The following is a 24958-nucleotide window of genomic DNA, read 5'->3' on the forward strand; positions in this document are numbered from 1 at the left end:
CACACAGGAAGTGACCAATCATGTTAGTTGTAGCTGTTCATCATTACTTTTGCAACCTGTGTTATTGAAAGGCAGTGAGCACCCCATCACTGGGGGTGTGCAAGCAGCATCTGACCTTAATGATGGATTGATTAGCATGTGGTATGATATGTAAGGGGAAATGGTTAAGGAGACCCCACTGGTATGGGAGTTGCAGGACTCCAGCATCTGTGACAAGCCTGGCAGAAGCTTCTAGGAGCTTGGGGCTAGAGGAGGAAACAGGGCAGTGCTGTCTTCAGGAAAGGCCTGGGGTTCACACAGAAACTTGCATACCAGCCCAGCAGACTTGGGAGACAAGGTGGGCTTGGTCCTGCTCTCGGGGGCGCCACCTGGGGCAGTAGAGCATGTGGCGATGTGCCACAGGTGCTCGAGTGAGGTCTTGGGCCAGGCCCACGGGATTCCCACGAGCCCTGCAGAGAAGGCGCCCAGGCCCAAACAGGGAGCAGAGATACACAAGGGGCCAGGGGACCAGTGTGCACCCCTTCCTTGGCTTCTTACGGGTCAAGAGAATTTGCGGAAATCACTTCAACTCACTGGGCCTTGATTCCTGACGTCGAATGGGCAACATCACGTGCCCTCCTGCAGTGCTCCCTGTCACGGAGCACACTGTGCCAGTGCACAGACGCAGAGGGGAGGACGATTACCCTGCCTGTTCTACAGAATGGTTAAGGCGTGCCCGGGGTCACGGAGCTGGCAGGTGGGACAGCTAGCCTTGACCCTACAGCATCCAGCTCTGAGGCCTGGATATTCAATGATGCTCTGCTGCCTACCTCACGGGGTTATTGTGAAGATGAATGTGTCAAAATGGAGGAAAGAGCTCTGGGAACTGTGAAGTGCTGTTTCAGTGGGAAAGATCTGCCCTTGCCCCCCTCTCCCCCGTAGAGGCCCGCCCACCTGCCTGCCCAGCTCTGAGCCTGCAGCGTCTCAGAGACAAGGCACGGCCTACCTGGCTTGCCGGCAGCTCCTCGTCACTGCTCTCTGACGACGACTCTGCCTTCTTCTCCAGGAGTGCTGGGGCCAGGGTCTTGCTTCGGACAGTTTGGGAGTTACCTTCCTTCTGAGGGGACAAGCACATAATGGGGGAGAGGGAGTGTTAGCTGAGGGGGAGCACGACTGAGGGGCTAGGGGTGGGAAACCACGGACAGCAAGCAATGCCCCTTGCACACGCTGGCGCTCCAGGGAAGGCAGCACAGGCCCTTCCTACACCCACACACGGCGGGCGGACAGCTGCCAGCCTGGCATGCTCCACAGCCACTGGAAACACCAGCCTCCACTCTGCTCATCCTCCTGCCAGAGCTCACTCTGAACTTGAAAGGGATGTCTGAGTCAGACACCACTAAAACCTGACGGCTGGGCTGCTACTGGCCTGGCGTCTGAACGAGAGGTGACAGCAGCCTGGGACAAGGTTGCAGGGGTGAGCCAGTGGCCCCAGCACAGCTCACATCCGGCTATAACACCTCTGGCGAAAAGCAGGAGCCGACTAAAATGTTCGGACGGCAGCCATCCCCTCGTGCCAGCACGAGGGGAGCCGGCTGGGTGGGAACTGCAGTTGGTGGGCCAGAGATGGAGCAGGACCCAGCAAGCAGTGCGTAGCAGGTGCCGGTGGTGACCAGCTCAGCATTGCCCAGGGCAGGGACAGGGGCAGGGGGCAGCTCCACTGGTGTGAAGGCCTCACCTTTCACTACTCAAACCAGTCAGAAAAGTGAGACCTAGGTCGCTGGGGCCTCCAGTTTCTCAAGAGAAGCTAGAAGATCCTGATTTGTGTGTGTTATTTCCCAATTTTTAAATGGGTCAACTACAACACACACTGCAACAGCCACGTCCCCGTGTCTTCCTTGCTAACACAACCGTGACTCTGTTCTGGTGGCCCCCACAACAGGCTTTGGGGAGGGTGGCTCCTTCTCCCAGCTAATCACGGGAATTGCAGGCCCCGCATCAGTGAGTGGCTTTTTTTGGGTGCAGGGGAGGGAAGCAGAGGGAGCAATGCCTTAGATCTGGACAAGGAGACAAGGGGAAGGGAAGTCAGCTGGGGGATTTTGTAGCTCTTTAGGAGATGCTGCAACACTGCTGTGACAATGAGGCAGGCAGAACACAGAGACGGAAGAAATCTGGGTCACCAATGATGCTGAGCTGAAAGAATCACCTTTACAGCAGCCTTGCCCTGAAACTTCATGCACTGTGAGATAACCAATCCCCTTCCTATCTAAGCTCTTGTGAATCAGGTTTTCTCCCGCAGATTAGGACATCCTGATATAGTAACCCATTTAAAACTTGAAGAAAAAAAAAATGCTGCACAGTCCAACACACAGCTGGGGCCCTTGTGTCTTAGTCTGGCATTTAGGCCCCCATAAATGTTACTGGTATCAAGCGACTAGAAATGACTGTCGCCTACGGGCTGGCTGGCCTTTGCTGAACCCACCTGACTTCACCTCCCCTCCTCTTTGCATACACTTTGCCCCCCTGGGTGCCTATCCCCACTTCTGTGCCTGGTGAACCTCTGGTCTTCCTTCAAGCTTAGCTCAATCATCTCTTCTTCTGGCCTCTCAGAGACCTGTTCTCCCAGCTTCATCAGACAGAACTACCGGAATATTTTCCAATAATCCAGTCACCTCGTCTTGCCCTACAGACTATAAGCTCTTGAGGACAGGGCCAATGTCTTTCATCCCTTTCTCTATCAGTGAGACAGAGGGCTCACTGGTTGGTCTGGTGCACTGAAGGCAGTGGTTATTGCTAGGGACACCAGCAGACTTCTCAGTGCTTGTTTTACTCATGAAGAGAACAGAAAGCCAAGAGGGGGCGGAGCACAGCCTGGCACAGGGAGTTCCAGTTCCCTTAAGAAATGGAAGGTCTGGCCACACAGAGGGTACATTTCCACAAGGTGACAACTGGCTGGAGCTGACAGGGATGTCCTCCTAGATGGGGCAGGGGCTCTCCAGTCAGCCCTACCTGTCACCGCTCCTTACTATCTCTCCTGACACCAAGGCTCAATGTCAGCTGCCATCTGACACCTCCACCAGACCTGTGTCAATCATTTCCATCACATTTCTGAGCCCGGTAAGTCCTGGAGTTTGTCACTGTGAACTTCTGCAGGACATAGCCACTCCTACTGCCTTCTGCAAGCCAAGGGAAAATCGTCCAGATGCAAGTCAGTTCCTCAGTCCTTCTCTCTCCCCACTCCCCATACTAAGCTACACAAGCCCTCCCTGGGGAGATGCACATGCCTACATGAGGGCCCAGGCAAGGGATGTGACTTCCTCCAGCTCCCCAGGGCCTCATGGTACCTGCATCACAGCCCAAGCCTCCTCATGACTCTCTGACTGTGACATCTTTGGATTCGTAGCCTCATTTGCCTAGTTGCCAGCCTAGCCTCCCATGGGGCTGTTGCGTCAACTCGTGTTATGGAGCCCTTGGTAGATATGGGAGTGTCTAGAACATCTTTCATCGGGGAGGCCTTGGTTTGGGGGATTTTTAAGCAGGTTTCACCTAAGGAGACATGGAAGACAGCAGCTGGGGGAAAGGATCCTGGAGTCAGAGTCTTAATCTGGTCTTCCTTCCTCACCTGGCCCTGAACCTAAGTTCTGACCAAGAAGTGGGTGGCAGTGGCTCAGAAGCCTGGCACCGTAGTATCTTCCTCATTAGGCCTCACCTGGGCTGGTGTCACAGCTGCTGGCACTGCCCCCTTGCTGTCTGACTCTTCCTCGCTGCTGCTCTCTGATTCTTCCTCCTGCTTCCCCGCCTGGGTGGCTGTGGATCCCGTCTTCCCAGGGGGTGCGGGGGCAACCTCTTTCTTGGGGGACCCCTTGGTGGGGGCTGAGGCAGTTCTGACCTGGGGAGTCTTCCCTGAGGGCTTCACCTGGAGTGAGACCAACAGAATTAGGGAAGAGAGCCAGAGGGATGGCACAGGGCCGCTCTCCACCCTCCCCAGGCCTCACCTGAGCAGGCGCGTCCCCCTCACTGTCTGACTCCTCGCTGCTGCTCTCCGAGTCCTCCTCTCGCTTCCCTGCCTGAGTGGCTGTGGGTCCGGTGGCTGTGGGTCCCGTCTTCCCAGGGGGTGCTGGGGCAATCCCTTTCTTGGGGGACCCCTTGGTGGGGGCTGAGGCAGTTCTGACCTGGGGGATCTTCCCTGAGGGCTTCGCCTGGCATGAGACAAACAGAATTAGGGAAGGGAGCCAGAGGGACGGCAGAGGGCTGCTCTCCACCCTCCCCAGGCCTCACCTGAGCAGGTGCCTCCCCCTCGCTGTCCGATTCTTCCTCACTGCTCTCCAAATCCTCCTCCCGCTTCCCTGCCGGGGTGGCTGTGGGTCCGGTGGCTGCGGGTACTGTCTTCCCAGGGGGTGCTGGGGCTGCCTCTTTCTTGGGGGACCCTTTGGCGGGGGCTGAGGCAGTTCTGACCTGAGGAGTCTTCCCTGAGGGCTTCGCCTGGAGTGAGACAAACAGAATTAGGGAAGAGAGCCCTGAAGGACCCCAGAAGGCTGCTCTCCACCCTCCCCAGGCCTCACCTGAGCAGGCGCGTCCCTCTCACTGTCTGACTCCTCCTCGCTGCTGCTCTCCGAGTCCTCCTCCTGCTTCCCCACCTGGGTGGCTGTGGGTCCTGTCCTCCCAGGGGGTGCTGGGGCAGCCCCTTTCTTGGGGGACCCCTTAGTGGGGGCTGAAGCAGTTCTGACCTGGGGGGTCTTCCCTGAGGGCTTTGCCTGGAGTGACAGAAACACAATTAGGGAAAGGAGCCCAGAGGGACAGCACAGGGCTGCTCTCCACCCCCCAAACCCCCTCCCCCGGGGGCCTCACCTGAGCGGGCACCTCCCCCTCACTGTCTGACTCTTGCTCACTGCTCTCCGAGTCCTCCTCTGGGCCCCTGACTGGCCCTGGCTGGGCCTGGGCTGCTGCGGCCACTGCCTTTCCCCCAGCTGGCACAGCTACCTGGCCCCTCCCCGAGATGGCACGGCTCTGGGGGGTTCTTGCTGGTGGCTTCACCTGAATCACGAGGAGGTAACAGTATTGGGGAGGAAGGGCCAGCACGGGTCCTTTTAGGTTAAGCCCCACCCACGGTGTGAGTGCCGGGAGGCTGCTCCTGCCTGGGCAGGGGCCACTGCTTGGTCTTCCTCTCCACCCCACCCCTGGCACCTCCTGTGGCTTCTGGCCCCACTTGCCTTGGCTGGGGACCCCTGTTTGGCTTGAGCAGCTGCAGTGACCACTTTTCCGGGAGCTGACGCTGCCCCTTTGGCTGAAGCCGCTCTGGCAGAAGCTGGGCTGGCTTTGGTCTGAGGAGTTTTCACTGAGGCCTTCACCTGGAAGGAGAAAACAGAATTCCGGAAGGAAGAAGGTGAGCTGCAGTACATCAGTCAGCCAAGAATGCCAATTCTGGATTCAGATGCTTGAGTTTGGATTCTGGATCCTCCATTTAATAGCTGTGTGAACCTAGGCAAATCATTTCATGTCACTGGGTCTCAGTTTCCTCCTCTGCAAAATGGGAATAATAATAAGGCCCATCCACAGGGTTATTGTGAGGATTAAATGGGAGATTCACAGTGTTTAACACAGTGCCTGGCACATAATAAGCACTCAAATAAACTCACTATTGTGAGCACTTTTCTTAGTGTTAGCTAAGCATAAGATTACCCAGAGCAAAAGTGTTCTCCAGGCTCCCTTTCTCCAGGCCAGCTAAGTGGCCATGTGATTAACTTCTGGTTAATGAAAAAGTCAGTCGAATATACATTTGACTTTCTTACACATGTAGGTACCATGTGTCTTCATCCTCCTTGTTGGTTAGAATGCTGAGGTAATAGCTGGAGCTCAAGCAGCCATATTAGCCTATGAGGTGGGAGACAGGTACTCAGGATGGCAGAACGAGACAGAAAACCATTGTTGTTTGATGTTTTATTCAGCTTGACCTAATCTTAACTGGTATCCAAGGAATCCCCAAAAAGCCTGTCAGGGGCCCCAGCAAATATAGACCTAGAGAGACGAGAGCAACAAAGAGCAAAATCCTCGACAGCGAGATCTTTGACAGGAGTGTGGCAGCAAGCCTTGCTAATGTGAAATAGCATGAGGAATTTGGCATCATCTCAAGGCCCCTGCCTCATTCATAGATGTCACCTGATCAGTGACATCCCCTAGGCCTCAGCGTCCCTCATCCATGAGACCAAGAGACATTCAGAGTCAGGACTTCAGGAAAGAAAATCCTCTAAAGCGTAGACTGTGTATGACCAAGGCCAAGGTGCTTATGAGCACAGAACTCAAGTCATCTGGAGGGGAAGGTCTTTACGTAGACTTATGAAAATAAAATAAAAGACACTAAGACTAAGTTGACCTAACAAATCTCAATAAATTTAAAAGGACTGAAATCATACAAATTATGTTCTCCAGCCACAATAATGAGAAATTTAAAAAAAATCTGCATAATCCCAGATATTTAGGAATTAACCCACTTCTAAATAACCCACATTTCAAAGAATAAAATAAAAAATACATTTCAAACTTCATGGGACAAAGCTAACGAGTCCTTAGAGGGAAATGTATAGCTTTAAATACTTATGCCAGAAAGAGCTAAAATTAAAAATTTAGGATTCCACCTTAAGAAGCTAGAAAAAGAAGAGCAAATCAAACCCAAAATAAAAGAAGGAATAATAAGGATTAGAGTGGAAATTAATGGAATAGAAAACATGAAAATGATAGAGAAAAATCAATGAAATCAAAAACTCTTTCTCTGAAAAGAACAAAATTAATAAGTCTTTAGCTAGACTGACCAAGACATGAGACAGAAGACACAAATTACCAAAAATTAGGAAAGAAAGCAGGACATCACTATAGACTCTATGGAAATTAAAAGGATTATAAGAGAATATTATAAACAAATTTATGCCAACAAATAAGATGACTGAGAAGAAAAGAGACAAGTTTCTAGAAAGCCACAAATTATTAACTGTGCACAAAATTATTAAAAGGCACAAAATATAAACTGACTCAGGAAGAAAAAAAACCCTGGATAGACCAATATCAATTAAAGAAATTATTCAGTAATTAAAAATCCCCCCCCCCCCCAACAAAAAAGCCCAGACCCAGATGGCTTCACTGGTGAATTTTATAAAGAAAGAAATACTACCAATCCAACACAAACTCTCAGAAAGTTGAGTCTTATGAGGCCAACTCATCTTACGACGCCAGTATCACCTGATAAGAAAGCCAGACAAAGACATCACAGGAAAACTACAGACCAATATTCCTAATTAACACAGACACAAAAATCCTTAACAAATGATTCACAAACCAAATCCAGCAACAAATAAAAGGAGTATACACCATGACCAAGTGAGATTTATTCCAGGAATGAAAAGTTGATTTAATACCTGAAAATCAACTAAAGCAATATATCATATTAATAAAACAAACGGGAAAAACATAAGATCACCTCAATAGAGAAAAAGCATTTGACAAAAATCCAACTCCAATTCATGATAAGAACTCTCAAAAAACTAGGAATAGAAGGAAATTTCCTCAACTTGATAAAGGGCATCTATGAAAAACCTACAGGTAACATACTCAACAGTGAAAGACTGAATGCTTTACCCTTAAGGTGAGAAACAAGGCAAGGGTGTCTGCTCCCACCACTAATATTCAGCATTGTACTGGAGGTTCTAGCCAGTGCAATAAGGCAAGAAAAATAAAAGGCATTTAGATCAGAAAGAAAAAGTAAAACTCCTTATTAGCAGACAACATAATCTGTATATAGAAAATTCTAAGGAATCTGTGAAAGCCACTAGAACTGGTAAGCAAGTGTAACAATGTCACAGGACATAAGATCAACATACAACACGAAGTCAGGCCCAGAAGGCATCCCACCACTTAGCCAGCCATTCATCAAACACTGACAGAACATCTCTCCTGCCCTTCTCACCCAAGGCTTGTCTTCCTATGGCATTTAAATCATGAATCATCTCCTTTCTGAGTCTCTGGCACATTTGGCTTTCCAGAGCCAATCCTCTTTGTTTGTTTTTTTTTTTTAAATTTGTTTTATTGAACCTCAACTCCCAAATGGATGGTTTACTTTGAGCTGGCTGGGTGTCTGAGCAGATCAGAGACTCTGACTCATTTCTGACCCCAGCAATGCTGAGCAGCATGGTACCCAGTCAGTGTGTGCAGGGTTTTGAGGGTGAGGCTATACAAGTGTTATCTCATTTACTCCTCATAATAAACCCTACAACAGAGGCGTAATTATTATCCTCATCCTTCAGATGAAGGCAAAGAAAAGACGGTGGTCAACAAGACTCCTCCTCCCAGCCCTGCCTGTTTTAGCAGAGGCTCTTCAGACCTCTTGAAGACAGGAAAAGCACCATCTTCTGACAGGGCATCAGCCTATAAGGCCAGGCTACTAGACAGAGATTAGCTGCTCTATTTTTTACCCTGAAAGACCCAAAAGCATAACCATTTCTGTGGCTGGAAAACTTTTGGCCAAGATCTGTCATCAGGAAGTGGGAAAGGCAAATGCTTTTGAAGCAGGTGCTCTGGGGCACAGGCCCGGCTCTGACCCTCACTGGCTGGCTGAGCTGGAGCAGGTCACCAAACAACTGCTCTAAGCTCCAACTTCCTCCTCCAGAAACCAAAGCAAATGAACACCCATCTCATGGTACAGGTGGGAGGCTCAGATGGGAAGACAAATATTTCAGTGATTGGCACACTGAATTTGGCAGCATCTCAAAGCCCCTGCGTCATTCATAGATGTCATCTGGTAAGCGACATCCCCCACACCCCAGGGTCCCTCATCCACATGAGATACTTTTAAGGCATTGGTCTGGAATGTGTCTGCAGCTTGGAAAAAGGGGACAGGAGCCTGCTGAGCTGAGACCCCAGCTCAGACCAGCTGAGACTCCAGGTGGGCCCAGGCAGAGTTTGAAACCTCACTTTCACAAGTTAACAGTGGGTCCCACAAGTTGACAGTGGGGGGCGGGTGCAAAAAAAACCCAAAAACATAGAAATGTGCGCTCTGTACAGAGGAAAAAGAAACGACTAATCTCTGAGTGGTTACTGAAAAAAAGACTGACAATTAAAAATAATAAACAGTGGGTGGGTGAGTGCAGGGAGTGAGCTATCTTCACTTCTCCCAGCTCTTCCAGGCTGGGAGACGACTCCTGATTCTGTTCCACAGCAGTCTGGCCCACCCTCAGGGAGAGGGATGAGAGAGCTTGCTGTACACAGGACCCTTGCGGGTGTGGCAAGCGAGATCTTGTTAAATTCTCTGCTCTGTGAGGTTGATTTCCAACTTTAGAAGAGTAAACAGTGGCCCTGATGGATCACATCACTTGCTAGGACATGAACCTGGAGCTTGAATCCACCCAGGCAGTCTGGCTCCAAACCCCCTGCCGTTCACCCCTATCACACCATCTCCCCCAGCGACCCACCAGAATGCTCTGCTTGGGGCAACTCACCCAAGCCAGGCACTCCCCCAGCCCCTGGCCTTTGCACAGCCTAGTTTGTCTGCCTGGAACACTCCACTTCAACTGTCCAACTCTTTCAGCCCACAGTTCAGACGCCACTTCCTCCAAGAGGCATTCCCTCCTGAAAAACCCCTAGAGGCTGTCACTGCCATGCTCTGCTGGCCCAGGTACACACTCTCTATCTCAACCCTATCACACCACACTGAAATAATCTGTGTGCATGTCCATGCCCTCCATCTAGGCTGGGAACTCCCTGAGGGTCAGGCCACAGAAGCCCCAGGCAGGATAGCACCTGGCAGAAGGGGTACTCAACAGAGCTGGTGGAAACCATAAGGAATCGCAGTGGAAGCTCAAAAGGCCACAAAGGAGACCCTGGAGCTCCGACGGGCAGAGGAGAGAGTCAAAAGTGGAGAATGAGGCTGAGCTGAGGCTGCCCCTGAGGCTTCTGCACACCCGGGGACAACAGCAGCCGAGACAAGCCCCTCATCAGCCCCATCCTGGGCACTGGTGGGTGAGTGGGATGGGCTGGCCCCGCCTAGGCCTCACCTGTGCTGGAGTCGCTGCCGCCTCCTCACTGTCCGACTCCTCCTCACTGCTCCCCGAGTCATCGTGCGCCTCAGCCTTGACCTGGGCCACCGCAGGCCCTGCCTTCCCAGGGAGTGCTGGGGTGGTCCCTTGCCCTGAGGGCGCCTTGGTGAGTGCTGAGGCAGCTTTCACTGGGGGGTTTTTCCCCACAGACTTCACCTGGAATGACATGGAAGAGAGGTGTGTCCCAGGAGCCCAACGGGCCAGCCCTGAGTCAGCCAAGCACACCTGGCCTCACCTGTCCAGCTGCTGTGGCAGGAGCTTTCTCCTCCTCACTCTCTGACTCCTCGCTGCTTGAAGAGTCTGCCTCTGGCCTCTGGGCACCCCTGGCCACAGCTGGGGATGACGCACAGGCTGGCGAAGTTGCTGCTCCTGCTTTCCAGGGGGCTGGTGTGCCCACTCGCACTGGGGGGACCTTGGCATTTGCGGGAGTTACGGGGTTGCCCTTTCTTGGGGAGGCCTTGGGCTGAGGAGTTTTTATAGCTGGTTTTGTCTGAGGGGACACAGAAGTCAGAAGCTGGAGACGGATCCTGGATTCAGAGCCCCCACCTATTCTGCGGGGGAGCCCCACTGCCATCCTTCCCCACATCTCCCTGTGGAGCTGCCGAGGGGGTGGGGGGCAGCTCAGGGTCAGGCTCTGTAGTTGCCCAGCCTGAGGCCTCACCTGGGCTGGAGTCATGGCTGCGGGCATCTCCTCCTCACTGTCCGACTCTTCCTCGCTGCTCTCTGAGTCTTCCTTGGACTTTTCGACCTTGATCTGGGTGGCTGCAGGCCCTGCCTTCTGAGGGGGCCCCTTGGCAGGACCTGTGGCAGATTTGACCTGGAGGATTTTCCCAGAGGACTTTGCCTAGAGTGAGACACACAGGATCAGGGGAGGGAGCCCAAAGCATGGCTGTGTGCAGGGACAGAGAGACCAAGAGGGCAAATGAAATCATAATGTGCAGAGAGAGAGGGGCCCCCAGCACGGACGGGGAGAGAAGAGCATGACAGTCAGGGGCCTCACCTGGGCTGGGGCAACGGCGGCTGGCGCCTCCCCCTCGCTGTCTGACTCCTCCTCGCTGCTGCTCTCCGAGTCCTCCTCCCGCTTCCCCACCTGGGCCAAGGTGGCTGTAGACGCTGCCTTCCCAGGGGGTGCTGGGACGGCACCCTTCCCTGAGGGCCCCAAGCCCACAGCCGAGGCAGCTCTGACCTGGGAGTTCTTCCCCAAGGGCTTCGCCTGGGAGTGATAAAGGACAGGATCAGGGCAGGAGGCCCACAGGGGGCATGTGTGAAGACAGGCAGATGGGGGGCAAGGGCTGTAGGTGCAGAGGGGCAGGACAGGCCCACAAGAGGCTCTCTGGGCAGGGCACAGGGCCGTGCAGGGCGTCCCCCAGCCATACCTGAGCTGAGCTCGAGGTTGGAGGCACGGCTGCTGGCACCTCCCCCTCACTGTCTGACTCCTCGCTGCTGCTCTCCGAGTCCTCCTCTGGCCTCCCTGCCTTGGCCTGGGCAGCCGCGGGCCCTGCCTTGCCAGAGGGTGCTGCGACGGTGCCTTTCTTTGGAGACTCCTTGGCGGGGACTGAGACAGCTTTGACCTGGGAGGTCTTCCCTGAGGGCTTTACCAGGAGCAAGACAAACAGCATCAGGGGAGGGAGCACAGAGGGTTGACGTGAGGAGACAGGACACCAGACAGAGCCAAAGATACCACACACGCCACACGGTGAGAAGGGTGGGGTGGAGCTTGGAGCATGCCTGGGACTCACGCAGAGGGGAGAACGAGTCCTCAGAGGGCCTGCTGGGGAGGGGCATGGCTGCAGGGGCTCTCCCTCCCCGGGCCTCACCTGAAGTGGGGTCTTGGCAGCTGGTGTCTCTTCCTCACTGTCCGACTCCTCCTCGCTGCTGCTCTCCGAGTCCTCCTCTGGCCTCCCTGCCTTGGCCTGGGCAGCTACAGGCCCTGCCTTCCCAGGGGGTGCTGGGGTGGCTCCTTTCCCAGGGGTCCCCTTGGCAGGACCCGAGGCAGCTCTGGCCAAGACAGTTTTCTCCGAGGCCTTCCCCTAGTAAAAGAAAAAGCACAGCTTGTTCCCCTCCTCCTCCAGCTCTGGTGATGCCTCCAGGATAAAGCCTTTGCCTTAGTAGGGCTCACAAGACCCTTCTGCTTCTCTTTTCACTCCCTACCTCGACTGGTACTCTGGCCTGGCCTATCAGCTTCACATTCAGTCACTCCTGGGGCCTTCACACCCCCTGCCCATGTCACCTGCCACCACTGCTTCTGGGTCCCAGACAGACACTAGCTCCGCATGGCAGTTCTCCGACGCTCTTGCACTGCCTCCAGGGTTGCCCTGCACGCAGGTGTTACAGCCTCTCCCCGCTGGGCACCCCCATCAGCGGGAGAGCTCTCTGAGCACAGGTACCAAGTCTGGCTGACCCCTCAGTGCTGCAGTGCATATCTGACTGGGCTTAGAGGAGGGAGTATGCAAAGGCCCAGAGGGAGGAAACAGAGCAGCCTGGATGTGGTGAACAGAGAGGCAGTCCGAAAGCGAAGAGGGGACAGAGTGAGGCCCTCCCTGGGCTTTCTGCAGCTGGACAGCAGGACGACCCCTGGGAAGCCTCTCCTAGCCTCCTGGAGCAAGGTCCCCAAGACCCAGGCCTCCTCTTTGCGGGGCTCAGGCTCTGCTCCTGGCCTCAGGGCTTCAGCAGGCGGCTGCAGACCCTGTCTTCTTTGGAAAGGTCAAGGCTGCTCAGCCCTGGGCCAATCACCTCCAAAAATCAACAGCTCTGATTATTTCCCTTCTAAAAACCTTCCCATGCAGAGGGTACAGGCTGCTCCAGACAGGTTTTTTGGCTTGCTCCTTTTCAAAGTTTTGAACCCACATGGAGAAAGTAGACTTTACATCAAGTTCACGTTTGGGCTCCTGATGAAAAATAGGTGCCAGGCAACACTGGGTAGCCCCTGGGTACAGCAAAACAGACCCAAGCTACAGAGCAGCGGCCCCCTGCAGATAGGGTCTGCACTCTGATCCGTCACAGCTCTCACTCCTACTCCCCTATCAGGGCTTTGGCACTGGCTGTGCTCCTGGCCTGGAATGCCCTTCTTCCAAACGTCCACATGGCTCCCTCCCTCTTCTCCTTCAGGTCTTCAAGTCTTTCCTCAAATGTCTCCACTCGAAGGCCTTCCCTGCGTGCTCTGTGTTAAATGGCCATTCCCATGTCCCTCCCCACCTTACTTTCCTCTTTAACATTCACTGACATCTAGCAAAGTGAATCTTATTTAGGTGCTTATTTATCGAACGTCTCCCCCTTATCATCCTGCCCCAGGCCTGGGTGTGGGCTGGGACCTCTCCTCCTGGGCCTCACCTGGGTGGGCTCAGGGCTGTTGGAGCCTTTTACCACTGCTGTCTGACCCTTCCTCCTCCTGGCGCTCTGATTCGAACAGCTTCCCAGCCTCTGACTTTCCCTTGGGATGCACCCAGAACCTTCGGGGCTGCAGCCCTGGCCACCCACCTGGAGGAGGGGGTCCCAGCAGATCGAAGGTAACTGGACTCCTGTTAGCTACCAAGCCATGATTTGGCCTGAGAAGCCAGCGGACCGGGCAATTAAAACTTCTCAAGTCCTTTCACAGCAGGACTACCTGGGTCTAGGACAGGAGCCCATTTACTAGACGGAAACTGAGGTAAAGGGGAGGTTCTGACTGAGTGGAGTACAGGCCCACCCTCTGGGAAGCAGCCATTTTAAGTGGCTGCTTGGGCAAGAAGGGCAATTTCCACAGGTGGCTGAAGCAAGCCCAGCTACCCTTGCCCTTCAACTTGCACATCCCCGCCTCCCTCTCCCCAAATTCCCAGGCGAGTCTTCTCTGGCAGAGGAGATGCTCACTACATAGCTACTCTGTCAGTCTCTGGGAGCCATGGGGGAGCCCCAGGCTGCTGGAGGACCAGGGGACCCTCAGGGGGAGCCCTCCCCTGTGCCTCACCTGGCTGGGTTTCTCCGCAGGGGCCCCCTCTTCACTCTCAGATTTCTCCTCGCTGCTCTCCGAGTCCTCTTCTGGCTTCTTGGCCCTGCTGGCTGGGGTCACGGCACCTCCTCTGACTTGGGGTGTCACATTCCCCGCCTTCCCAGGGGTTGGGGCTGCCCTTCTCCCTGGAGACTCCTTGGCAGGGGCTGGCGAGGCTTTGACCTGGGGTGGTTTTACTGAGGGTTTCACCTGGAACAAGAGGATGGAATTAGAGAAGGAATAATAACCCTTACCCCTGAGGGTATAAGATGCTTCATGGTTTATAAAGTCGTTTCCTAAGATCATCTGATTCTCAAACAACTCCCTGAGATAGATAATATCTTTACACCTATTTTCCAGAAAAGGACAAGAGGCTCAGAGAGGTTAAATCACTCAAGACCAACACTAAGGGGCAAAGCCGTGACTGGAGCCCATGTCTGTGAGGCTTTGGGGGCAGAACTCGCAACCACTGTGTGGCACACAGGCCAGCACAGAGAGGCCGCCCCCCTCAACCAGGAGAGCACACCCTGCCTGCCCTTGCCGTCCTGAGGGCCAGGATCTGAACACCAGTTTTGCCATCAGCGTGCTGAGATACCATGGGCACATCGCTTCCCTCTCTGGGCTCTTTCTTCGACTTCTAAAATTCTGAGATTTCCAAGGCAGGCAATTCCCTACCTCCATCTCCATCAACAGTTAGACCTCCTCCCTCCCTGGGTTTCTGGGGCAGCCATCTCCTCAATCTCAAATTCCTCCTCACTGCTGCTGGGGCCCTGTGCCGGCCTTGGGCCCACCGAGACTGTGGCATTGGCTGCTGGTTTCCCAGGGCCAGGAGTGGTCCCCTTTCCCTTGGCAGAGCCCGGGGAGACAGGAGCCCAGGGCGTCATTATGCCTGTATCTAGGGCCCAAAGGTGAAGATGGAATGTGGGGAGTGGCCCGCGGCCAGGCCTGGGGTAGACAGGAGTAAGGTTTCCGCCTTTGTGGGTTACTGGGTGAGGTGGGAGGCGAGGTGGGAAGTACTCTGGGCACCAGATCAATCCATCCCTGAATCCTGCTGGTTCTCCCTTGACAGCATCTTTCCCTGGGCGCCCAGCACCCCTGCCAGCATTACTCTGACAGCCTGCTCAACTGTCTCACTACTTTTATGCTGCAACGTCCTCCAATCCAGGCGACAACCACACCTGTTTTTAACACAAATCAGGCCATCTTACCTCCGTGCCTGAAACCCTGAAATGGCTTCTCACAGCCCCTGGAATAAAACCCAAACTCCTCCCGGCAGTCCTCAGTCAGGCAGTAGATCTGGCCCCTGCCTACCTCTGACCTCATCCTGCACTGCAGACCAACGACATCACATTCTTGTTACTGCTCCTTGTGGCTCTCTACATTTCCCCTTCATAGTAACTATCACACTATCACCCTTGTAGTTCAAATTCTGAAGGACCCTCCACTTCCCCACAACAGCAGAAACCCTGCACAGCTTGCTCATCACTGTATTCCCAAGGCCTGGCACTTGGAAGGTACATAAGGAATGACTCTCTGGTCACAGTTCAGAGAAGAGACAAAGCCACCAACTAAGACTTGCCCATCTCCGGCCAAGTGCCGAGGCCTGGCACTCACTAGCAGGCCCAGAAGCCCCTTAGCAGCCTCACCCCACTCATCCCAACCGCATCACAGGACGGCCACCCTCCTACCCCAGGGCCTTTGCTTGTGCGGCTCTTCCTGCTTGAACACTCTTCCCTCCCCATCCCTTCCTGGTGAAGTCCCCTGTGCATCACGTCAAGGCCCTGCTCCAGCACCACCTCCCCTTTCTCACAGGCAGGATGGCGTCTCTCCCCCATAACCCTAGACCCTTCTCACGCACAAAGTGCAATGAGTAGCACCGGCTCCCTACCCCCCGCTTCCCTCCCCAGGCCTCAGCTTTTCCAGTTCCTGGTCACCCTGAAGCACTTGCTGAACTGATCTGGTGCCACTGGTGTGTGAAGCCCTGGCCAGGCCTCCGGGAGGGTTAGAGGCTTGCAGAGGGCAGCTCCCGAGGATGGGTGGCAATTACCTCCACGTATGTTTCATCGCTCGAGGTGGAGGTGTCCTCACTGGAGCTGTCCACCTGGCCTGCCGATGCCATTCCTGAGGGACGAAGTGGGAGAGGACTGAGGGCCACCCTTTCCAGACTCACCTGCCCCTCCCCAGCACTCCACCACGCCAACTAATCAAAGCCAGGTGCCAAGAGCTCGCTTCTCGCGTGCAGAGCGTCAGCTCTACCCTCTCTTAACGCCCCACAGCTGAGGTGGGTACCACTCGAATCCCTGTGTTCCTGCACAACTCTGAGGCCCTGATAAGGGACACAGTAGGTCTGAACACACGTGCAGCAGCACCTGATGGCTTAGAAAATCTCCTTCCATCATCACACTGAGGCAGGCAGGGCAAATGCCTATTTTACAGGAGAAACTGAGGCAAACCCAGGCCTCTTGGTTTAGTCTCTAAGGCTGCGTTGTGGGCCCTTTCCTCACCTGAGAGCAATAAACCAGAAAATGCTCCAACACCACCCAGGCTGCCCAATCAAACTCCCTCGGCAAAGCCTGACTTGTCTCTGCGGCTGACCCTCCCTCATCAAGCAGAGGGGAAAACGGCCTGAGGTGTGGGGCCCTCACTGTCATGACGACAACCCTTTAGAACTCCAGAATGTCCCAGAGCTTGACAAAGCAGTGCCCAACCTGCCTCCCCAGCCCAAACTCAGGGGGCTTGGCTCCTAGAGGTAGGGGCTTCTCACCAGGCTTGGCAGTGGTTCCAAGGGCTGGGACGCTGCCTTCCTCCTCAGTTTCTGAGACCAGGATGATATTTGTCAAGGGCCCTGCTGATTTCCTGGGGGACTTCCCAGAGAGGAGGTGGGCCACTGCCTTCCCAGAGGCAGGGTGTGGTGTGGAGTTCACCGTCTTGCTGGCTTTCTTGGTCTCTGCCTACAGAGGAACAAGTGACAGACACACCTGGGTATGGCCTGGTGAACTAAGGGCACAGACTAAATCGGAACCCTACTCTACCACTCCTGAGCCATGGGAGTTTGGCGATTACCTCCCTCAGTCTGTTTCTTTATCTTTAAAGGGGGGCTAAAAACAGTACCTCCCCTCATAGAATTGTGGAGAGAACCAAGTGACAAGTCTTGGGACATGGTATTACTTGCAGAGTGGTCAGCAGCAGTCCGTTGTGGTTATCATCACTGCCCTTCATAATTATTCTTACACACTGTTGCTAATTCCCACTAACACAGCCTTTACGTGTCTCTAACACTGCTTTACGGATTACCAGAAAATGATGTCCTACTTTTTAAGTAGTTTCCAGGCTAGAAAATGCTTTTAGAGCTTTCAGAACCATAGGCGTCTCATTCACTAGTGTGTCCACTGCCCCACACAGTGCCTGGAATATAACTGTATCTGTAATGATTTGCTAAGTGAACAGGGGAATGCAGGGATGAAGGAGGAAAGAAACTGTCTATTCCAGGTGTATAACGTGCCCAGTGGCCCATGGCATCATCCTCATCTTACAGAAAAAGGAACTGAGGCCCAGAGTGGTGAAGGGACTCACCAAGATCACACAGCTGGTGACTCAGGCTGAGATCTGAATGCAGGTTGGGCAATTACCTACAACCCTATCCTTCCCTGACACAGGGGACTGTCCCCTACAAGGCACTTCAGCTCCCACAGGCAACAGCTGGGAAGGGGGTCCCACTCACCTTGGCTTTTTCTTTCATGCTTGAAGGCAAAACTTTCCCCACAACTGAGGAGTTGGTAGACGCTAGTCTTGGGGCTGCAAGACACAAACACCCGCCGGATGAGCCAGATGAGGTTTTTCTCATGTAAGAACAGCACACAGGTTTCAGCTCGCCTAACAATTCAAGTGGTGTGGCTGCCTGGTGCTGGCGTGAGGATCTGAGGTTGAGCCCAGACCTGAGGGGAAGCTCTGTGGTGCATCAGCCACGTCCACCAGGAGCAAGAGAGAGAGGCAACATCAAAGCTACCCATCTGTGCCCTGATGCAGTCCCAACTCCCTGGTGGCAGAGACACTGAGGCCCCCAGAGGAAAGAGGACTGGCTCATGATCCTCCTGCACATACCACGAAGGCACGGCACAACTCCAGGGGTGCCAGTCCCACAGGCTACCACACTGTGGCCCTGAAAGTCACTGAGCAAGATGGCGGCAGTGGTCAGATGGCCAGCCCCAGGTCCACAGAGAAAGCTGCTTGGAAGTTACACTGTTTTTTAGTGGACAGGTAGCTGCACCACGAGATGGGGACCTGATTAGATGTTGAGATTTCTAGATTCCCAGTGCTTTTACACCAGGGTGTGGTCTCGTTAGATCTCGGATAGGGAAAGATTTCTAAGATGTGCTATAAAATAAAAGGATGCTGTTGAGATGAATGGCATGATCTAATTCTTTTCCTGGCATTTAACTCCATCTCTTCTTCTTTAACTATGGAAAATCTTAAGAATGTTCACAAGTAGAGATGAAGTACATTGAACCACCCAGCCCCAACCATCATCAACCTGTGGCCAATCCTAGCTCAACTGTCCTCTCAGTCCCCCTCCCCTATTGAGTACTACTCAGAAGAAAATGCCAGACATCATATCATGTTGCCTACAAATATTTCAGCATGTTTCTCTCGATAGGACTCTTTAAAAAAATATAATTACAATTCTATTATCACAGCTTTAAAAAGTCATTAATATCTGGGGCCGGCCCAGTGGCGCAGCAGTTAAGTGCGCATGCTCCGCTTCGGTGGCCTGGGGTTCGAGGTTCGGATCCTGGGCACGCACTGACGCACCGCTTGTCAAGCCGTGCTGTGGCAGCGTCCCATATAAAGTAGAGGAAGATGGGCACGGATGTTAGCCCAGGGCCAATCTTCCTCAAGAAAAAAGGGGAGGATTGGCATCGGATGTTAGCTGAGGGCTAGTCCTCCTCAAAGAAAAAAAAATTCATTAATATCGAGCAGCCAGTCAGTACGAAATCTTACAATTTTTGTTTTAAATAGTATGTAGGTATGGACGTATGCATGTCTGGATGGCTATCTGTACAACTGTAGGTGCAAAGGAGAAAGTTCTAAGGTTACCCAACAGGAGATGCATTTAGGGTGTGGAATGGGAGCAGTGGAGGAGAATAGGAAACCTCCTAGTTTCCTTCCACATGCTTTTGTACAGTTCCAAGTGAATTTGGTTCACATTTATAATTTTAAAAGATTAAGCCAGATATAAGATATACATTCAATATGATCTCAAATATTTTAAAACACATGCTCAGGGGGCCGCCCATGGCCTAGTGGTTAAGTTCGGGGCACTCTGCTTTGGTGGCCCGGGGTTCACGCAGACCTACACCACTTGTCAGCCACGCTGGGGTGGCGACCCACGTACAAAATAGAGGAAGACTGGCACAGATGTCAGCTCAGGGCGAATCTTCCTCAGCAAAAAAAAAAAAGCCTCAAGAAAAATAAATGGAAGAATAATTTGCCAAACTGTAGGTGGCAAGAATATGGGTAATTTTTCCTGCCTTTTTTAAAAGTAATTTTCATATATTCTATAATGAATACTCCACAATGAATCCTATATTTCTTTTATAATCAGAAAATATGTTTAAAAATTAAGAAATTACCTTCTATGTAAGCAAGAAAACAATACAACGCAGAGAAGAACACCAATTCCTCTGTGGAGTTAGGACTGCTGCTGGTTAAAGCACAAATTGCCCTGAGAACTTGGGGTGAAGGGGCTGTGAAGTCCTCACTGGGTCACCCCTGCCAACGATTGAAACCAGAATGCCCAGGACCGCCTCTCAGTGCTAACTTTTACAGTTTCAAAATACCTGGAAGATCAGCAACTCTAGAAGCAGCCCATAGGCACACAGAAGAGGTGCCCACCAGCTGCCCTCGCTGAAATCTCTCTAGCCATTCTTCTAAAAATGTGGCCTTCTTTTCATCTTTATCAGAACCACCAGCGGGCTTGTAAGAAAGCAGCTCCTGAGCCCCACTGGAGGGGCTGACTATATGTACCCCAAATTAGACTGTAAGGGCCCATCTAAGTTTTGTTCACCACTGGATTTCCAGCACCTGGGGACACAGTGTTTGGCACAGAGGAAGCGCTCAAATAAATACTGAAACAGATATGTGGGGCCCTTCCAATTTTCCCTCTAAAAGATCCTGGTCTTCCCACGGCTCGCTGAAGGAGAAGCTGGAGGAGATTCTCCCTAGAAACAATCCAATATCCAATAGCCTGTTCCCAAAAGGTGCAGGGCCCTGGGCTGAGCCCCTACAAGCACCAACAATGGGGGCTCCCCCCACAGCAGGACTCTTACTGGCTTTGGAGGTTTTGGCTTCTGCCTCCTCCTCCTCCTCTTCCGAGCTCTCCGAGCTGCTAATGGGGTCTGACACACGGCTCTTCTTGGCCTGCAGCGCTGCATCTTCCTCTGCTTTCCGCTTCCGGCCAACCTCCGAGGTTCTGTAGGACAAGGGTGACTGGCTATACCAACTGGTGACAAGGACAACTCCAGATTTGAGAAGAAAGACCTTCCCACATCCTCCCACCTTCCCTAAAGGAAATGTGCATAAAGAGAGTTTCAATAGCAATGAGAATGCAGTGTAGATACAATTCTGTATTTTTACTCGTTTCATAAAGTGTTTTTACAATTGTCCATAAGTCTTCAAATACAGTCATGCGCCACATAACCACGTCTCGGTCAACAACAGACAGCATACACGACAGTGGTCCCATAAGATTAGTACCGTATAGCCCAGGTGTGTAGCAGGCTACACCACCTAGGATGTCTAAGTACACTCTATGAGGTTTGCACAACCACGAAATCACCTAACGCCACGTTTCCCAGAACGTGTCCTGTTGTTAGCGATGCATGACTGTAATCAGGAAGGGTGGATATCATTATATAATAGCAGCAACTAACAGTCATCGAGTGACATGTGCAGGCACCTGCAGGCACTTCACAGAACCATCCAGGCTCCTTCCTCCTCCAGAACTTGTGCACCCGCAGTGCCCTCTTCCTGGAAGACTCAGCCCAGGTCCTTCCTGTCCTTCAGGCCTCAACTCCAACAGAGACTCCTCAGAGAGGCCCTCCCTGATCAGCCCCCTCCCCAAGACATGCCCTGCCCTGTCACCCCGTTTCCTTTTCTTCAGAGCACTTTGCTCTCTCTTGTTGTTTTACTTACTTCCTGCTTAACTCCCCCACTACCGTCAGGGAGGAGGGGCTGGCAGGAATCTTCTCCGGCTCACTACAGTACCTCAAGTGCATAGCATGCATCTCGAAAAATGGATGACTAAGTGACTTGCCCAGGGTCAAAGAGTAGGTTTGGGGCACGGTAGGAGAAGCACCCAGATGGCTGAGTCCCTGGAACTTTCAAGTATCATCTGCTTTGCCCCCAACCCCACCCAGAGGGAGTCACAGTCAATGCCCCATGCTCTCCACAGGGACAGACACTGCTCTGCCACAGTTGGGATGTGCTGCCTGGGTCCCCTGTTCCCAGGAAGGCCACTTGTTGGGAATCTCCTGCAAAAACAGGCTTCATTGGGTACACGAATCAACTCATTCTGCCTCTCTCCTCCCAACAGAACGTAAGTGCCAAGGGCAGGGATTTTTCTCTGGTTTGTTCCCAGCTATACCAAGAACAGTCCTGGCTCATCACAGGTGCTCAATAAATATTGGGGGAAAAAAACACCTCCAATGGCCAGGTTTAGCACTTTATTTATAGTACTATTATTATCTTCATTTTACAGATGAGGACAGACTCAGGGAGGCCACATTTGCCCTTGAGTTTGAACTTTGCTGGGAACCGCTAGGCTAGTGCCTCTGGTGGATGGGAGGTCCTTGTCCCACTCGGCAACCCTCACCCATAGAACGGGCCAGAAGGCTTAGCGATTAAGTGCGCGCGCTCCACTACTGGCGGCCCGGGTTCAGATCCCGGGTGCGCACCGACACATCGCTTCTCCAGCCATGCTGAGGCCGCGTCCCCCATACAGCAACTAGAAGGACGTGCAACTATGACATACAACTATCTACTGGGGCTTTGGGGAGAAAAAGAGAAAAAAGGGAGGAGGATTGGCAATAGATGTTAGCTCAGGGCCAGTCTTCCTCAGCAAAAAGAGGAGGATTAGCATGGATGTTAGCTCAGGGCTGATCTTCCTCACAAAAAAAAAAAAAAAAAAAGAAGAGGCCAGAACGGAAGGGCTGTGGTGCAGCTCACTGAAGCGGCTCTCCGGGGAAGGAAGTGCTGTGAGAACCCCCAGACACCTGGGCAAGTCGGAGAGAGTGAGGGAGAGGAAGTGCGGGGTGTGCCTGTGCTCTGAGCACACTTTAGCAGCAGAGGAGGGCCAAGAACGGAGGGCTGACAGAGCTTTCAAAGGCCTTAGCTCTCCCCTGGAAGCTGGGATCCCTTCCACAGCATCCCTGCCATTACTCACACACCTCTGATGACAGAAAGCTCACCACTCCGCTGTAGCCTCCCTCATTTTTGGATAGTTCTGATGACCAAAGGCATGTTCAGAAGCTGAAACCTGTCTTCCTAAAGCAGGTACATATGGGTCCCAGAGAACAAGCCACTCTCTCTGTCCTCAAAGATGTGCAGACAGTGGTCCCTCACTCGCCCCTCTGCCACCTCTTTTCCATCCTAGACAATTCAGTATTCTTTATCACTCCTCATGGGGCATGACTGCAGGTCCTTCACTCCCTAGTTGGCTGTGGTCAGGCCAGTTCATGGAGAGAACGATTATCCCCTCCTTCATTCTCAAATTATTCCTCTGTTGATATGCCCTTGGATTATTCCCCCTTCCTTGTTTTACATGTTTCACAGGCATTTCACACTCAACATGTCCTTGAAATCCAAATCAGGTTCCCCTCCAGCTCCATGCACGGGCCCACCTTCCATCCAGATGAACAAGCCAGACACTTGGGAGTCAACAAGACTGCTTCTCCAAACCATCCACAGATCTTGGTTTCATCCCCTAATATTCCTGGAATCCACTGTCTACCTCCTCTGTTAGTCCTGTCTCAAGCCCCATCAGCTCTTGCCTGGATGCTAATGTCCACAGCCCCAGCCAGTCCCACTCAGAGTGATCTCATCACTCTCTGCCTTCCACGGCTCCCACTGCTCTTGGGGTAAAGACACAACTTCTCATCACGGATGATCAGGCCTCGCGTGGGGTGGGCCCTGCCGACTGCCTGGCCTTGTCTGTACCGTGCTCGTGGCGACAGGCCTCAGCACCAGCGGTTCCCTCTGCCAGCGACACTCCACCTGCCTCTCCATCCTACTGCCTAGTTCACTCTCCGACTCCCTGCAGCTCTCAAATCAAAGGTCACCTCAGGGCAGCCTCCCCTAAACCCCCAAATGAGGCTAGGCTAAACTGTTTATGAGGTTTCGGCACCAGGTCCCTCTTTTACGTAATCCTTACTACCACTGTAATTTTACATTTGTTTGTTTCATTGTTTGAGGCATGCCTCCCTCCCCGACTCCAATGTGAGCTCCAGGACAGAAGGAACCATGTCTGTCTCACTCACGACAACATCTCCATACTTAGAACAGGGCCTGGCATTCAGTAGGTACTCAATAAATGTTTGCTGACTAAATGAATAACAAGCTGCTGAAAGCTTCTGTCCTTCAAAGACATTGATTACAGCTCTCAATATCCTCTCCCACTCACATCCATGTGACCTGGCTTCCCGGGGGTGATAATGGCGTCCACAGTGGGCTATAGGGACAGATCTCAGACCAGATTAGTATCCCAGCTTATTCCAAGCCGAGAGCTCGGCGTGTCCCTACTCCACTCCTTCAGCCCCAACAGACTTACTGTTGCCAGTGTGTGTAGATGTCCAGAAGGGTTACAGGCTGAGTCAGGAAACTTTTCTGCAAACAAGGAAAGAGAAAACAGCAATTAACTCTCCAGCACAGTAAGGGTCCTCCTTGGGCCCAACTCTCCACGACCTCCTGACCTGCACAGACAAGCGGTTGAGAAAGGGGTCTTTTTGCTTTGGGAAACATGTCTGCTTGGCCCTGCCTGTACCACTCAAACCTTCCAGAGACAAGCGGGGCAAGTATTTCCAGCTAAAACCTTTTAAGACAACATGTTGGTGAGAGGTACCTTTGACCGACTAGAGCTGGAATCTTCCAGGCTAGCATTTTTCCAGCCCCCAGCCTCCCTGCCACTCTCTATGCTTAGAGGCCACGAGACAGGGCTTTTTCTACCTCTGACCTTTCAAAAGGCTTTTAAAGGCCAGGCTGGTCAATCTCCCCAGGGCAGTACAAACCACAGCCCAGACACCAGAGGCATCCGGGTGGCATGACTGCAGTCCACTCATCCACTGGGAAGAGACTGGAACCAAATGATGCCAGTCCCTTGGTAGAAGCAGAGGGAACCAGCTGGAATCTAGGCCTTTGGAGCCGATGCCAGAGGGCCCACTCTCGGTGCAAATGTCAAGAACCTGGGTGTTAAGTGCCCCAAGGAGGCTGAGTGAACAATGTGGGGCAAGGGCAGTGTCAGGGGGTACAGAGTGGCCAGGAGGGTGCACCTGGTGTCAGGCAGAGCTCCTCTGTTAACTGGCTGGACTAATCTCTTCACCTCTTCAAACTTCAGGTTCCTTCTTTATAACATGGGGACAACGGCAGTACCCACCTAGCAGGTTGCTATCAGGCCTGAATGAGACAACCTGGTCAGTGCCCCCAGCGCATGAGCCAATAACACAGAGACTGCGAGCGTCAGTTTCACTCTACTGCGACCCAGGCCCACTGGCCTCCTCACTGTCCCTCAAACGTCTCAGGCCACCCGGCCCCCATCAGGGCTTGCTATTCTTTCTGTCTGGAATGTTCTCTCCTGCTAACTACACAGCTCACTCCCTCCGTTCCTTCAGGTCTCTGCCCAAATGCCACCTTCTTGGTGGGGCTTCCTGACCATCCTATTTATAACTGA

General features: G+C 52.9%; 1 protein-coding gene across 12 annotated transcripts in view; it reads right to left on the reverse strand.

Moving 5' to 3' along the window:
- Positions 1–24958, reverse strand: part of TCOF1 (treacle ribosome biogenesis factor 1) — a 41813-nt gene that overhangs the window by 15328 nt on the left and 1527 nt on the right. For 7 of the 12 annotated variants that reach the window (XM_087429554.1, XM_087429552.1, XM_087429553.1 and 4 more), the window contains exons 2-19: positions 23843–23898; positions 20346–20488; positions 17741–17814; positions 16784–16970; positions 16067–16140; positions 13999–14229; positions 11432–12085; positions 11056–11268; positions 10717–10899; positions 10291–10545; positions 10014–10211; positions 5187–5324; positions 4825–5010; positions 4539–4730; positions 4255–4458; positions 3972–4175; positions 3686–3892; positions 986–1096 (exon numbers count right to left, since the gene is read on the reverse strand). In XM_087429554.1, coding sequence (XP_087285680.1) covers positions 986–1096; positions 3686–3892; positions 3972–4175; positions 4255–4458; positions 4539–4730; positions 4825–5010; positions 5187–5324; positions 10014–10211; positions 10291–10545; positions 10717–10899; positions 11056–11268; positions 11432–12085; positions 13999–14229; positions 16067–16140; positions 16784–16970; positions 17741–17814; positions 20346–20488; positions 23843–23898 — 3510 coding nt within the window. The remainder of the gene's footprint in view (positions 1–985; positions 1097–3685; positions 3893–3971; positions 4176–4254; positions 4459–4538; positions 4731–4824; positions 5011–5186; positions 5325–10013; positions 10212–10290; positions 10546–10716; positions 10900–11055; positions 11269–11431; positions 12086–13998; positions 14230–16066; positions 16141–16783; positions 16971–17740; positions 17815–20345; positions 20489–23842; positions 23899–24958) is intronic. The other 5 variants (XM_087429559.1, XM_087429556.1, XM_087429557.1 and 2 more) reach the window with 4 other exon arrangements.

Source organism: Ceratotherium simum, chromosome 4, assembly GCF_057802395.1.
Source record: "Ceratotherium simum simum isolate JZ-2026a chromosome 4, ASM5780239v1, whole genome shotgun sequence".
NCBI classification, from domain to species: Eukaryota; Metazoa; Chordata; class Mammalia; order Perissodactyla; family Rhinocerotidae; genus Ceratotherium; species Ceratotherium simum.